General features: G+C 39.1%; 1 protein-coding gene across 2 annotated transcripts in view; it reads right to left on the reverse strand.

Moving 5' to 3' along the window:
* Positions 1 to 952: 952 nt before the first annotated feature.
* Positions 953 to 14,747, reverse strand: part of AACS (acetoacetyl-CoA synthetase) — a 41,275-nt gene continuing 27,480 nt past the window's right edge. Inside the window, exons 9-18 of one of the 2 annotated variants that reach the window (XM_086474184.1) lie at positions 13,075 to 13,155; positions 11,865 to 11,989; positions 9,133 to 9,197; positions 8,843 to 8,965; positions 7,449 to 7,562; positions 6,821 to 6,946; positions 5,151 to 5,220; positions 4,174 to 4,232; positions 3,109 to 3,311; positions 953 to 1,124 (exon numbers count right to left, since the gene is read on the reverse strand). In XM_086474184.1, the coding sequence (XP_086330310.1) occupies positions 987 to 1,124; positions 3,109 to 3,311; positions 4,174 to 4,232; positions 5,151 to 5,220; positions 6,821 to 6,946; positions 7,449 to 7,562; positions 8,843 to 8,965; positions 9,133 to 9,197; positions 11,865 to 11,989; positions 13,075 to 13,155 (1,104 nt within the window). In that variant the 3' untranslated portion in view covers positions 953 to 986. The remainder of the gene's footprint in view (positions 1,125 to 3,108; positions 3,312 to 4,173; positions 4,233 to 5,150; positions 5,221 to 6,820; positions 6,947 to 7,448; positions 7,563 to 8,842; positions 8,966 to 9,132; positions 9,198 to 11,864; positions 11,990 to 13,074; positions 13,156 to 14,747) is intronic. The other variant, XM_086474185.1, reaches the window with a different exon arrangement.

The raw sequence follows: 14,747 nt of genomic DNA on the forward strand, positions 1-14,747 counted from the left end.
TGCTTCCATTTTACTGTTTTAGTCTGCTCAGTACAGTATTTTTCCCTTTATAAACTGGAAGGATACAGAGCTAGAAAACATTTAGTCTTTCACTTTCCACATGACATTTAGTAGAAAAGTTACAAAACCCATCAGCTTTTAATAAACGAACACACTGGAATTCTTCAGCTAACGTAACACAGGATTGTTGCCTTATAGCCAATAAAGAACTTCAAAACAAGGAAGCAAAATGCAGTCTTGAACTGCAATGATGTTAATCCAGAGTAATGACAGCAAATTCCATGGAAACAACCTGTAATTATACCAGGAACAAGGAGGAGGTGATTGCTCCCTCACCTTCTGAGCCCCCAGAAGTCTACCAACTAAGAACTTAAAACAATGGGAAGGTTACATCACAAAATGAAGCAGCAATTACCTTCAAGGGTACCGTGAGATATTTCAAGACTGAAATTATTCTGAGTCAGTCAAATGGGTTTAGTGCATTATGATTTGGCTTTATAAAAACATTTCAATGCACACTACATCTAGAACACTTCCATGTTTTGTGGTCAAGTAGTTAAAATCACTGTAGATCCCTTACAGGTGAAACATGTGGACTGAAAAAAAATGTTGCTAAAAATCCAGTTTAAAAAAGAAAGTAAACATTTTATGAAAGAAATTCTATTTGCAACTGTAACTTATGGTATTGGTGCTCCTGTTTGATGGGCTGCAGATGTAAATCTAATGAGAAAAGATGCACTCATATATAAAAATCAAAACAGGCAGGTTCTTCCTTCCAGGCTGGAAAAAACTCCACGATATATGGCATATTTAACCAATAAAAGGGTGCTAAGCTTTACCCAAGCCTTTCATAATGCACTTAATGAAATATTTATTTTAAAAGAACCACTGGTATTAAATAGAGCTTTTTCTTTATATATAGTATTGGTATATACAAAACAAATACAGAACAAAGACAGATGCAAAAAAAACCCGAACAAGTGAATTCAGAAGTTCTGAAGCTCAGGAATATTTTGGTACAGGTCCAAAGTCTCTGGGTTTGAGAAAGCTCCTCGCTGCTCAACTTCTTTCCCTGCAATTATTTGCTTCACAGCTACTTCCACTTTCTTCCCATTTATTGTATACTGAAAAAACAAAACCAGCAATGATAAAATTACACTTTTCATTTAACAGCTTATGGAAATATTCATGAAACCCCCCCACCAATCCCAGAACTCAATCAAAATTTAGCACAATGTTTTCCCTTCTCTGTTACACTTGAGGCACCAGAATCTTTCTTCTGCAAACCAATTGAAAAGGAATTCAAAGAAGAGTTTCTATGTGCTTTTAGTTTATCACTCCTGTTTGGCAAGACGGTGAGAACCCGATCAAGCTCCAACTTAAGATCAGAATCATGGTATAAACAACTAAAAATCTTTAACATTTTATGTTCTGACATGTCCATGTCATGTGTAATCCTACCCTCCTGAACCACCTTAATCAACCACTCTTCCTCCTCAACGATTAGCAACCTATTCTTCAGAAGCACTCAGAAACCAGAAAACCTCAGTGGCCTGCAAAGCAACTGCCCCCTTTAAAAAAAAAAAGTCAGACAGTTCAGCAAAGCAAATTTGTTTACTTTCATCAGTAAATATCTTGTGGATGACCACCAGAATGTTTGCCTGGTCAGGACAGGACTTGAAACATTTGCACTAAGAGTTTGCAGTATGTTTTTTAACACCTGGATCTCTATCAAAAACCATGCTTTGTATTACTGAAGTCCTAATCACTTCACACAGAAGTGTCAGTATACAGCAGTCAGGATTAGATTGTGTTTTCAGATGAGGATTCAAATATATTTCTAAAAGTAGCAGAAAATAGAAAGAGGTTTCCCTTCCAAGGAAAACTTTCAAAGAAAGATGGGAGACGCCTTTGATCACTTTACCACTGGTATATTTACCTGAAAGGTAATTAAAATTCATCCAATTGTAAAGTCAGTCAAAGTGTGACCTAATTAATGATCTAAGCAGGCTTTCCTGAGGGGCAGCCCATCACAAACTCCTCACTGCCATCAACTTCGTGCTGTATATTCAGGTGATTTACGTGGTTTACAAGTTCAACACTTCACACAGAAGCCCAGAAAATCTAGACTTCACCATTCAACAGGGTCAGAGGATTTTACACTCATGTAAAGACAACACCCTGAGCCAGGTATGAGCTGCCAACAGTGGCCTGAAACAGAAGTAACTCAACAGGTCAGAGCTAGATCACTGAGTGCACTACGGAGGCTGGAAGTCCTGAACCCAAGACCACTTTCACATAGAAACATACACTGGCAGTAAACGGGTATCAGAACACCCAACGGTGAGTCTTGAGTCTTCTTTTCTCTAGGCAGACTCAAGTCTATGAGCAAATGGACTAGAGACCGCGACACTCCGCACCCCCGTTCTGCTGCCCATAGAGCTGCTGAGGAGACTCCAGCAGCAGAGAGGACTGTAGAAAACAGGCATTCCAACGAAAGAGTTCATACAGCAAGGAAGGGTACTGTAGAGTGAGGCAGCTCCAGAAGACTGAGCATGCAGAACCTTTCGCTACACAGATTTCTCTCCCCACCCCTCTCATAACACAAAGATTTTATTTCAGTTACTGCTACCGTCAAGACAGCAATAGAGCTACACAGATAAGCGGCTAAAGAGATGTAAAAGTGAAATGGTTTACAGAGCGATTTTATAAATTTGCTCTGTGGTCTCAGCTTTCATAAGAATGTCACTCGAAACAAGAAAGCAAAACCAAAATAAGCTTATGGGTAGCCAGAAAAGCTGAAGTTAAATTACCTTTTAATATTTTCCTTTAAAAGGTTTAAGTATATATTACTGAGAATATGCAACACATTTATAAACTGAGAATGGGCATTTTTAGGTATTGTTAAAAAACAAAAATATGCTTAGCTGAAAAGGAGATGAAACGATGTTGCTAGGCAACACAGACAAACTATTTATAAAGCTCGAATACACTTTTGAGATGCTAAAACTTCCACGCATGTGGGTTTGAAGAGCAGTGACAACTGCTCCTTAATTACTATTCAAGGTGACAAAGAAAAAAAAGCAGGCAGCATTTTTCATGACATACCGGAATGCCTTTGGTTTCTAGAATGAGGCTTGGAACATGCCTGGCAGAAAGTGCTATACGTATTGCATCTCGAATTCTTTTCACCAGATCCTCACTGAATGAGTGGTTTAATGCCATCTTCAGGAAGAGAATCACCCTCTCCTCCCCATCCTTGTTGTACTGAGGGACACAGAGGCTGTCAGAAACCTCCTCAAAGGCTTCAACTGAAAATAAAGGAAGAGTATTTATTAGCACTTGCATTTGTATATTATTCTGGGTGCACATTTTTTGTAGTTGCACCAAAAGAAATATCACCTCCCCTAGAGCTGCAAAGGCAAAGCAGCTGTCCTGGCTAGGTTATCCTGCAACGAGCTTCCCCTCTGGGTGCTCTGAAATTTTAACTTCTGCTCGGGTAAAAATCCAGGTTTAAGGGCCATATATATTCAGGTTCAGGGCAAAAAAAAAAAAATCAAAAATCGCTATAACTTTTGGGTCAGATAACAAGCTTTTACACTAAGCCATCTTCTTTGGCTTTCCTCACAATCCCCATTGCTGCACAGACAGAAAACTAACGTGCCTGATCACACAAGAACAAGGAGAGGCAACAGGTCCTTAAGTCTCAGATTAGCACCTTTGCAGGCACAGTTTCACTACCTTTCACAAGACAGACCTTCTTTGAAATACGAAGCACAAGCTCAAGATCTTCTTCTAATTATAAGTAAAGGTACAATAAAACCAGTGTCAAGAGCTTGTCTGGGGGAAGAAAAAATAAAAGCCTCAGAAGTTAGGTATTCTCTTATAGATCTGCTAATTAGTCTGTAAGGCCTTATTGTAGGAAAGCAACATCTTATGGAGAACACATCTCAACTAGTCATCTCCAGCCCTACAGATACTTCAGGAAAGCAACCAATTTCGAGTCTACAAAACCAAATTTTACTGTAGTTCTAATATGCTCTGTACTGTCTTTCATTTGAAAAACAGAAAGTCTTTTATTACTTAATCCTTCTAAGAACCTTTATAATGCTCACATTTCAGATTTAAGGCAACAATGTCATAGCTGAAAGAGGTGGAAAGTTAATGCCATACCTATGTTATAGATTTCAGAACTTCCGAATCTTACTCCATTCGGATTTAATGTACCATCACTGAAAGTCACACACAAAACAAAGAAGCATTAAAATGTGATTAGAGTTTAATGAAGAGAAAAATTGATACCATTAACCAAGTTTCTCTACATTCCATGCAGTGAATATGCAGCCACATTAGAAACAGAATTTTAAAATAATTTGATTCAAAAAGGCATTTTGATCATTAGAACGAAGTTGTACAGAGCACCTCAACATTTTTCACCTTTCCTGGTCCCTCCCCTTTCCAGTAGCCTACAAACACACCCCCATACCACTGACAACAAAACAGACCAAGAATCTTTGCAGTACTCCATCACACTGCAATTGCATATCATTGCTTTCCAGTCTCCTACAGCTGGAACTTGCACTTCATACACAGCAGCCTCACACTGTATGTCTGTTGAGTAGGTCTGTTTGTGACAATGCCAGACACAGTTTCAAGGCACTCAACTGTTCTGAACAGCAACTTTTAAACGCAAGCAGAAGATTTTGCCACCATTGTGACCTCAAATGCCTACGATCACTAACACAAACACAACTTAACACCTGACCTTCCATAATTAAGTTTTGCTGTAAAGCATGTCAATGGCAAAGCCAAGACCAGAAGGCAACTTTCCTGATGCGCCACCTTGAATGTGCTGCACCCTCAGTTCGAACTCTTATAGATGATCATTATAACCCATGGAATCCAAAACCAAGTCCAATACTGTCTTGTGTTCACATACACAAAAGCGGAGCAGAACTTTGAAATGGGCTCCCTTCCGTCTAATCCAGCTGCTCTGAGTAATTTAAAGGTTGAAGTCCACAATACCGGATTTAACAAAACACATACAAAGCTAACAGGCACGATGGAGAATCACATACACTATGCTCTAAGGTGAAGTTTGCAAATTTTAACATTTGTTTACTCAGAACACTTTCACCAAAATACTATACCTGCGACCCAGCATGACAATTCCTCCTGTTTTGGGATTAATTTTGCAGTAATCACCATGGGCCCAAACACCTATTAGAGAATGACAGGTTAAGCAGTTGATTTCTTACACATCCAGTCACGGCAGACATTTGTGTAACTCAACTCACAGCAACTTAGTAAAATACGTACAAAATTATAACCTATCAAGTATGCTTTGAGAACTACCCACACCAGATGTTAGCAGTACTTAACTACACAAACAATCCACACAGCATTTACTACAAAGAGCTAGCGCACACAAGAGTAGCTCACGCATTAGGATCAAACTGTAGGTTATCTTCTGATTGCTTGTTTGCATGACTATACAGCACCCTTTAGAAAACAGACAAATAGCTGCTCTGAACACCACATTTTGAGGAAACTGGAAGAATCTTCCACGAAGGTAACTATATTCCTACCAGTCTTTCTTGATCCACAATTCTGTGCAAGAAGCTTTCTGGGCTTGCACTGTGGGTCTCAACAATTCCCTAGGAAGCTTATGTGCTTAATGTTCTTTATTTCTGTTAATGTAAAATCAGATTTGACTTTTCAGAGCTGGAATAACTTTTGTATTATTTCCAAGACTGATACCACTACAGCAGTCTGCCACAAACAGAAATACAAGCTAATCCTGCTCAGGTTTTTCTAAAGAAAAAACAAACCGCAATTATTTGCACATGCATGTGCACATAAAAGTTTTCTAACTTAACCACTACAACATTAAGCCCATTTACAAGGAGACAGAAGCAGGGTTTCAGACAGAACCTCTGGATCACATTTATTTTAGTCTAACAACTGTCACAGATTTTTTTTTCCCGATTTATTGCTGTCAACCTTACATGCAGACTGCAACCTTCACACTCCCTCAATTTTCCTATATGATTATCTCCTGCTGCACGTCCCGACTTCTCTTGTGAATCCACTTTGTATTGCTGCTATTTATAAAAAAAACCTTCCGTCTCCAAAAAGGAAGCAGCTTGAGGTTCTGCTCCTAATAAAGTCCCTACCCAAGCAGGGCTCCAGCAGGGAGTTCAGCATCACTGTGCCACATATGCAAAAGCTCTGGGTGAGCAGAGTCCTCCACAATTACAAGGAAGAAAGCCTCTGGCCCACAGTACCTGTTCCTTTACTCTTACCACCACTGGAAGACTGTAAGAATGCAGGATACGCATGTCTGAGGCAGCATATACTTAAACCTCATGCTAATGAGGTAGCAGGTCAGCACTTATCCCTTAGGATCCACTCCTCCAGCTAGGCAGAAGCAGTCTGGCAGAGGTGCAGTAGCACTCATTAATGGAGGATTGCTCCCTGACCTATTCGGCGCTTTCATTTCACACTCACGCCAAGCAGTCCACGTCTGCACTACAGATTATCAGGCTCTTACAGACATATCTGCCTAAGAGAGCATGGGCAAAATGGGATTGGAGCTTTCCAGAGATTCTTATTAAATAGATTTGGATCCACATTCAAAACAAAGCACTAGGAAACAGGTATTATGAAACGTGCCGTGGAGTTCTCACCCTGGAAATCTAGATTCAAAACTGCACCTGCCTATCACTGGGCAAGAATGAACCTGCACATTCCTAAGAGCAGCAACACAATCTAAATCCTTGGACAGTTTGAGCAATACCCAAAGCCCTTCATTACATACCTGGGAATTTCGAAAAATAAGCCTTCCTGTATTTGTTTCCATTCTCATCATTCCAGAAATGCGTAGGCTGACAGGGAATAGGCTTGGTACAAACCAGCTCTCCACTTTCACCCCAGACTGGTTTTCCTGTTTACAAAGAAAGAGGTATTTTCTCCATATCCCTTCCGTAAACAACAGAGTACCAAAGCAAAGAGCATCTACAGTTATTACTTGCATGCCAGATGCTGATGTAGATACAACATGAGCTGTGACTGGTGGTCTTAACAGCTTATGTTCAATTCCTAAACTCACTCCTATCCCTACCTCAGTAACTTCAGGAGAGTTACACCACAGGGTGGAAGCCAGCCTGGCATCCATAGCAACATAGCTCATTAGCACGCACACCAGAGGCTAGAATTGGCCTTGATGGGCTTTAGCAGAGTAATGGAAGAGGAGGGCCCTTTTACACATGGATTATCTTCCTGTACGAGCCAGATCAGATGGATCCAGATGCAGGTTTTGTGGAACACATTCCCAAAGTGAAATCATCCATTTAACAGCTGACTGTTTACCCATCCGATAAAGGAAACTTAAGGTCACATAACTACTGTATTTCATGAGTGCACATAGTATTTTGGACAACAGTTACCTTCATCATTCCATGCTTCTACAGCCATTCCAAGATTTCTGGCTTGAATTTCTCCTTTGTAAACTGGAATTGTAACATTCTGACCCATGAAACACGAAATGATATCTGTCCCACCTACAATACAAGAAGTCCATTTAGAATACACAGTACTTTTTGGAAAACGCAAACCTGAAAACTACGTGAGAACTCTGGAACAGCAAACTGCCACCTTTGCCAAATGCTTCCGATCCACATTTATACATGTATGCCTTCCACACAGAAATATTGCTTAAGGAATAACGTTTCTTCTTCCAACAGTTTCTTTAAACTCATTTAAGGAAACATTTACATGCGGAAAAGAAAGTAAAGAGGCCCTAGTTCACAGACTTAAATATTTAAGATCACTTGGCAATGTTTTCTTGTTTGTTTTCATTAGTTTCAAGTAACTAGTCAAGCTATTTCACTCAATATTTACTTAGCTTTTATATCTTATTTCTCATGGGGGGGGGGGGGCAGGGGGGAGAGGGGAGCCATGCCTATAGGATGAATAGTTATCTTAATAAAAATAGCTACTGTCAAAGTGCTTACTTAACTGGAATATTTATAGTCTTTAAAAGACACTAAGGAAGTAGAATTATAAAGACACAAATCAATCATGTTAGCTTTACCCAAAAATAGTCTTCTACATTTAACACTATCAATCTCTGTAGTAGCAAGTTCAAGATTCATCACTACTCTTACTAAGACCAGAGTCAGAGGTGACTCGAGTAGCAGAATAGTCAGACTTTAAAAATCAAACTAAACTGAGTTTAAAAGGCCTTTGAAAAAGTCAGTCCTCGTTGCAAAGCAGAAAGAGGAGTTCTGTGGCGGACCTTATGTGAATAGAAGTTGCCTCAGCTAGCACTCCTCACAACAAACTGCACAGCATGTGGGCTTGATATTTTTCTAATTATATAATTCACAAAAAAATCTGTCTGCAGTGCCAATTACTTGGCACAAAAGAATTGAAATGGGAACATGGAAAAACCTCTCCAAGAGGTATTTTCTGCTAAAGTCAGCTATTTGCAGAACAGTATGTTCTGTAGGTTAATAGACTCTTTTCTTGATCTCACCCTGCTACCCCTAAGGACAGCCAGTCAAAATAAATGATCCTACTTAAAAAAAAAGCTAAACTCCAAAACATCCACCATGTCAGAAACATTCCACCTAAAAGCCTTTGAGTGTACGAGCTTCATTATGGCACACTGAATTATGCAGAAAATCTCTGCACTAAAGAGACAATTAATTCCAGTTTAACTATAACCAAGCCTGAATGATCCAAGGCTCAAGCTTCACAAATACACAGCAGCAAACAAGCAAGACATGCACAGGCAATGAAGAGAATGAGCAAGATGCATGTAGCATGAGAGCATCACCTGAAATGGATCCCAGGAGGACACTGCTTTTTATGTGTTTGTAGACATACTCATAGCTTTGAGATTTGAGCGGTGATCCTGTGGACAGTATAGTGTGGAGTGTTTGGAGATTATGTGTTTCACCTTAAAATGGAGGAAATCAACAAAACAGGTCAAGGCAGAATTTTTACAAGAGTTTGTAGCTATTTGTCACTACTATCCAGATTAATTACATAAAGGACTTTGTGACAAGATACGGGGCCAGAACCTGGAGAGGAAAGGTAGGAAGGAAAAGGGATTCAGTAGCTTACATGGTTTCAAATTTTTCTCTTCTAGCACAGCCAGCCACTTTGCACCCGTTCCAAGGATGGTGATCCTAGAGGGGAAAAAAAGTTTAAGTGTTTTGCATATTTAAATATGCAAAGATTCTAGTGACCTGCAATTCCCACTGCAGTAGGCAGAGGCCGTTAAGACACTTTGTACATTGATTACTCAAGCAATGCAGTCTCTTAAAGCTTTTTAAGTGCAAGGCACATCCTTTTGAGCAATCAAAATTAGTCAGATCACATGTCATTTCTGCAGCTTTGAAACTTTTAATTCTATCTTTAAACATTAAGCAAAGCTTTCCCACCTTGTGGAAAACGTTCACTTTCATTTACAGGATTCATAACTGCAGAACACTCCAAAAACATCACAAAATGTTATAACATTTAATTCATTAATGTGCCGTAATCACCACTATGCTGTTTAACACAAAACTGCTACCTTGTTACACTCACATACAAAATTTTGCCATTTCAGGGCACAGTTTAACACAGAACACTTCACTCTGAAGACAACAGCCAGTGATTTTCCTCTTAGATACCTGTTCTGTTTCCACTGATGAAAGTCTGAGTTTCAAGTGCCTAACCAAACACAAAATTTGGCCTAACAATTGAATTCTGCCTTCACAAAAACCAGGTTTAGAGCTCTCCAATACAACATAATTAAAACTTGAAATGAAGGCTGCACCCCTTCCCTACTCTATCAATGGAAGTGCTAGTTTATTGTTTCTGCTGACTTTCTGGAAATCCTCTTCCCTGCCCTCTACTAATTCATTTTATATTACAGCAATAAACTCACTCAAGAAAATGGATAGAAACAGCTAAGGATAAGGATACAGTCTGAGTGCACAGAACATGGGCAATACATCAGTAGAACTTAAAGTAAAATCCTGCTATCTTTGCTTTTACTCCAAAGGCAAAATGGAAGGTAGAACAGCTCTTGAGAGAATACATTTCCAGACACTGAGAGGAGGCTACATCAACCCTGTCAAAAGGGGATGTCTCTTCCTTCGCCATTTAGGTAGATGACAGTTACCGAGAAGCTGCCACCTCTTGGGCAGGGACAGGCTATTTGCACAAACACATCCGCGCATACAGCAATTTATCAGGTACCTGGGAACAGCCCCGTGAGAGCCCACAGCAGTGTACTGCTCCTCCAGGTATCATGTACCACAACCACCTGAACTACTTTTACTCTTGTGTAGTGTCTTACTTTCTTTCCATGCTTCCAATTATTGCTTATTTTACAGTTGGAACACATAATGCTTCTCTGCTTATTTTTAAGCTCTTTGACACTTCCTCTACAGCACATGTAGAGCCTAGTCTCCTATTATTTCCTTCCAAATGCTACATAATTGGTGGATGGTGACTGTATGCAGTTCACTTCAACAGATCTTTAACTGGTGTCCACTTCAGTAATTCTTGTCATGCAGCATGAGGTATCTTGATGGTATTATAAGAATATGCTTTCTGAAGGAAAGTATGGTACATCTTCAGAGAAGTACGGCAGTTTTAACATGTAGAAGCCTTTTTTTTTAAATATGTAACATATGACTGAGTTGGGAACAGACTGCATTATGAAGTACCACACAGATGGTCACCACTTTTAGCACCAGATTACAAAAGTGAGACATGCAGACACATTTCAGTTATCTTCACTTACTTTTGGCATGTAGAAACAATGCTTAAAAATAAGTTGTGTTACTTCTCGATTCTAAATCTTTGCCTGTTGTTCTACTGGGTTTTTTTGGGGGGGCGAGGGGTGTCTTAAGTTTGTGGTTTTGTTTTGTGGTTTTTTACTGGAAGCAGTCTGGCTAGGCATTAACCTTCAATTATAATAGCCAGAGACAAAATGTCAGTCTTTAAATATTACATGTCACAAAAGACAGAATGAAGTTTAAATTATTAATTATCAAGAGTCAGAAAGCGAATCTTTTGGCATCCACTTTCCACCACGAATTAATTTTAATTATCCATTAAGAAAGACAATCATTATTTTGCCAGTAATGTCATTCAGATCTACTCCTTACATCCAGCTGGCAAAACAGGAAAGTTACCAAAGAAAAAATTTCAAAGTTCAGCCAGTGTACCAGCTAAAGCTAAATACCACCACAGCATTTTACAGTTGTTTATCTGATACCTGCCATTTCTCTAGGCTTCTAGAGAGGGCACTATGAGCATTTTTAGGGGCAAAGAACTGTGTAAAACAATTAATGTAAAACAGCTTGACAGGGAGAATTAGGCATTATAGATTTAAAAGCAAAATACGAAAATATAAGGAATCCTGCTGAGCCTTTCCAGTCAATTTATGTAAGTTAGTGTTACATTGAGTCTTATGTTGAGCTGCTTGAAATAAAGGATTCTTATTTTTCTAAGTTCCAAATGTGCCGAGAAATTACTCTTCAGACTGCTCCCGATTACTGCCTTTTGAAAAGGCTGCTCTTGAAAACTGACTATTGAACCAAAATTCTTTGTTTGCCTGGAATCCAAATACTTGACTCAAAGTTGAAACAATCAGCTCTGTCTCTTCTGCTCTCTCAAATACTTCATTACAAGATTTTAAAACGTAGTGCTACTCAAGGCTAAGCCGAAAGATAAGCTATGTTATGTTACATACTAGCTTCTGACCAAGGGAATGACCCTTTCATGAGGTTGCTTGTATGCAGTCATTGTAACATGAACAAAGACAATTACCCTTCCATTTAACATTGTTTACATACCCTAGTCTGTCAGTCAAGTCCCAGAGCACATTTGGTGATGGAATTAGAGGAGATCCATCATACAGGACCACGGAAGCTCCTGTAGCAAGTGCAGTCACTAACCAGTTCCACATCATCCAGCCAGTCTGGAAAAAAAGACAATACCTACATTAGTTTCTACTTTTGTTAGCCAGCCGGCCACTTTCCTGGCAGCTCTATCACAGGACCAGCAGCATTGCTTGCCACCATATGCTAGAAGAGCTACAGGCAACCAGAAAATGACAGACAGGTGTAGCTCTTGGCAGAATCATCTGGACCAAAGCATGCTCCCTGCCTTTGTGCAAGAGGTGCCATCTTCCCCTCCACTCTCCTTGCCCAAAGTTTTCCTGCTTTAAGAAACTGTTAAACAGACACCTGAGTTCATGCCCATCTCTGCCAATTACATCTAATCGTATTACTTCGGGGTCAGAAAATAGGGCTGGAGCACTGTTTATCCTCTCACCTGTTCCAAGACTGGATCAGCTACATGCTCCTTGTGGATGTTCATCTAACTTATCCTTACAAACACCTAATGAGATGGGGATTCCATATCAGCATGAATCAAGAGACTGGGCAACTTTGGGACCAGGTAATTATAATGATTCATCCACGAAAATATTACAGACTGACTAGTAGCGTGAAAGTTCAGATACTCATGAGGAAAGACATTAGCCTCCTCAAATTGTTACAGAAGACGACAACTTTGGAATAACTTTCTTTACCACAGCATTAAGAAAACACCACCACATAACTGAACTCCTACACAAATCAGTTTTATTCCCTTTCCTTTACTAAAGTTAAGAGTTGTGCAGCTTCTTTCCTCCCCATCAAAACAAAGACATAACAGAAATTCTCATCTCCAGTATGGTCAAGCCTTACATGATGCTGGAAGGTAGAGCCTGTTTTGCAGATGATATTGATGAGGCAGATCAATAAGCCTAAGAGACTGTAAAAAATCAATCCATTTTCATCACTAATTACATCAGAAACATTTAACATGGGTTTGACCTTTCATCAGAAAGGTCCCTATTGCATTCTATTATTCCACCTGATTTTTTTAAATTCAGTTACCATCCCTTGCAGAACAAGAATTAAAAAAAGGTAAAATGTACTTGTGGCAGGAAGAGCTCTCATCCTTACAACAAATATATATTCAAGAGTTTTTTAAAATGCCTTAATAAGCCACACTTGCCGTTGTATAGTACATAATAATGTCATTGCTGGTCATGTTGCCATGAAGAATGTGTTCCTTCAGATGCTGTATTAGTGTACCCTGAAAAAAACCACAGTGAAAGAAAACTAAGTTCACAGAAATGAAATGCAAAATTCTGACAGCACATTAAGGCTTCAGAAAAACCCTAACATTGTCAATCCCTCACAGGACACACTCCAGGATTATAGGCAAGTATTTCCTTTTAACCACAGCTGAAGTAAATCCCAGGGCCTATCTACAGCAGCAGCAATTGCATTCTCCATTTTCTCACATAACTTTTCAGCTTCTCTCATTAGACCTCAGCAATTCCCACTGCACATCACTTGTAATCAATGGAATAAATAATTTCCTTCACTTCCAACTCTGCCCAGCCATCAGAGTTGCAGAGTACTCCATGCAGGCTGTAATTTTAACAGCATGCTTTTACCAGTCAGATTTTCCAAGAAGATAAGGCCTTTGACAGAGTTTCATTTTCAGTATATCTAGGCAACCAGGAGGAATGACAGACCTAGAGCTTCTACAAACTGCAGCAGCTCTTCTACATAAACACTATTTATCCAAATTATCTTATCCATTAGCATCTAGGAGACGAAAAACCTAACTATACACATCTCTTGTAAACAGTGAAGTGACTAGAAACGTGAAAAATCTCTCTGCTCAAAGCATCAATGTTTACAATAATGTAGTTAAATATATTACTTCCTTTTCTCTTTGGTTGGAAATGCCCCTGAACTACATTTCTGATCATCATTAAAGCATAATTTGTTAGTATAAATAAATTTACAAACTACTTCACTAAGTCACTTCACTGCAATGACAAATCAATGTGGTTGATTTCAAAATAAAGATGGTTTTGGCACCTAGGCAAGGAGTTACAGTGGAATTATTAAGAGCCTCATAAGCATGAAACAAGATTTATGCTGAAAGAAAACAGATTGCAGGTAAACATTTGAAATTAAAAAGGAGAGTCATAAAACTGGCACACGCTTTGGGACAAAAGGCAGAAAACATTAAAGGAAAATAAAGGAGTAAATCTTGTTTTCTTTTTGCAACTCAGAGGAACCAGGTCTGAAGTCACCTGCTCCTGTTTGAATACACGAAGTTGTCACAATGCTGCCACCTAGCCACAGCTGCCATTATCTACATTTAACAAAGATAAATCCGGGATTTACAAAGACTTTGTTTAACTTAACTGTTCAGGTTGCCAAAAGAATTACAGGTGTTAACATAATTATTCCATTTATAAAACAAAGCACATTCCCTCCACGGGAGAATCTGAAAGAGCCACACAAAGTAGTGAAAAAGTCAAGTTCAATTAAAATAAATATTGGCTTTCTTTTTCCTCCATTTAGTTGTTGCTATTCCACAATTTTAGATCAAAAGGAAATTTTTTAGCAATGACTTTAGGTAGAGGCTATGAACTACTCCCCTGCAAAAAAATGGTAACTCTAAGTCTGGAAGCAAAGGTATTGTGGTAGAAGGCATAGCTGTTCTAAAGAGCTAATGGCCCAAGATGCGCTCTCAAGTTTATTTATAGGACTTGTTTATTTATAGGACTTGTATGACCCTCAAAATAAATCCGAAGCACTTAGCATTTCATGACACAGATCTGGCAGCTGATAAAAAGCTTACTGGTCTGCTTGTCTTCACTG

Source organism: Leptosomus discolor, chromosome 16, assembly GCF_034619465.1.
Source record: "Leptosomus discolor isolate bLepDis1 chromosome 16, bLepDis1.hap2, whole genome shotgun sequence".
Lineage (NCBI taxonomy): Eukaryota > Metazoa > Chordata > Aves > Leptosomiformes > Leptosomidae > Leptosomus > Leptosomus discolor.